The 966-nt window shown below is 35.9% G+C and overlaps 1 protein-coding gene across 1 annotated transcript in view; it reads left to right on the forward strand.

The window, feature by feature from the left end:
* The window catches only part of LOC106876099 (asparagine synthetase domain-containing protein 1), a 12,433-nt gene that overhangs the window by 4,517 nt on the left and 6,950 nt on the right, over positions 1-966 (forward strand). The window contains exons 6-7 of the mRNA XM_014924545.2: positions 29-774; positions 946-962. Coding sequence (XP_014780031.1) covers positions 29-774; positions 946-962 — 763 coding nt within the window. The remainder of the gene's footprint in view (positions 1-28; positions 775-945; positions 963-966) is intronic.

Genomic DNA, 966 nt, shown 5'->3' on the forward strand with positions numbered 1-966 from the left:
TTTTTTTTTTTTTTTTTTTTTTTGGTAGAAATACACAGAAATTCCAGCTGTAGGAATTTTCCGTATGAAATTTGAAAACGAAACGAAGACCTTACCATACCAATTAATTCTTCATCCTTGGAAAGAAGCTGTGTGGCCAATGACCGGGGAATACCTTGACGATGTCTTGCAATCAAATCCAAATATTATCTCTGGATTACACCCAGAAATATTAGAAATTTCTTCACCAACAACAAACACGTTCTTACCTTCAATATGTAAAGACATGCCATCTTCAAACTATGAGCATCCACCAACAGATAAATTAGATGTTTCTTATTTAGATTTTTTGTTGAAATCAGACTTGGGCCTTCAAACTGAAGCTGAGAAACTAATTGACTTTTTAGGACAATCCGTAAAGACTCGTATCTTAAATCAAATCCCAAATTCTCTATTAAGTTGCAAAAATTTATCTCTTAACACTTTGTCAAAATATAACATTTCATACAAGACATGCTGTTCTGGAGATGTAGTGGAACCATTTTCTAATTTGCATTGTGGAACTGATTCCGTTTCACAATTACATTTAATTGAAGAATCGAATCCAGACCACTTGGTAGTTTCTGAAGAATCGCTGCCATTGCAGAAGAATAGTAGCTGTGATTCCGAGCATATTTCATCCGAGACCAAAGTAACTGATCTTCACAAACCGACAATTTATTTAGGAGATGCTAACGTTGCCATTCTGTTCTCTGGTGGTCTTGATGCCGCTGTCATTGCAGCTCTTGCTGATCGGTAACGAAATGATTTGTGATTTTAATTTCTATTTTATTTTATTTTTATTTGTTTCAGTCATTTGACTGTGGCCATGCTGGAGCACCGCCTTGAAGTGTTTTTGTTGAACAATTAGACCCCCAGGGCTTACTTTTAAGCCTAGTACTTATTCTGTTGGTCTCTTTGCTGAAGCGCTAAGTTACAGGGACGTAA

Source organism: Octopus bimaculoides, chromosome 13 (assembly GCF_001194135.2).
Source record: "Octopus bimaculoides isolate UCB-OBI-ISO-001 chromosome 13, ASM119413v2, whole genome shotgun sequence".
Lineage (NCBI taxonomy): Eukaryota > Metazoa > Mollusca > Cephalopoda > Octopoda > Octopodidae > Octopus > Octopus bimaculoides.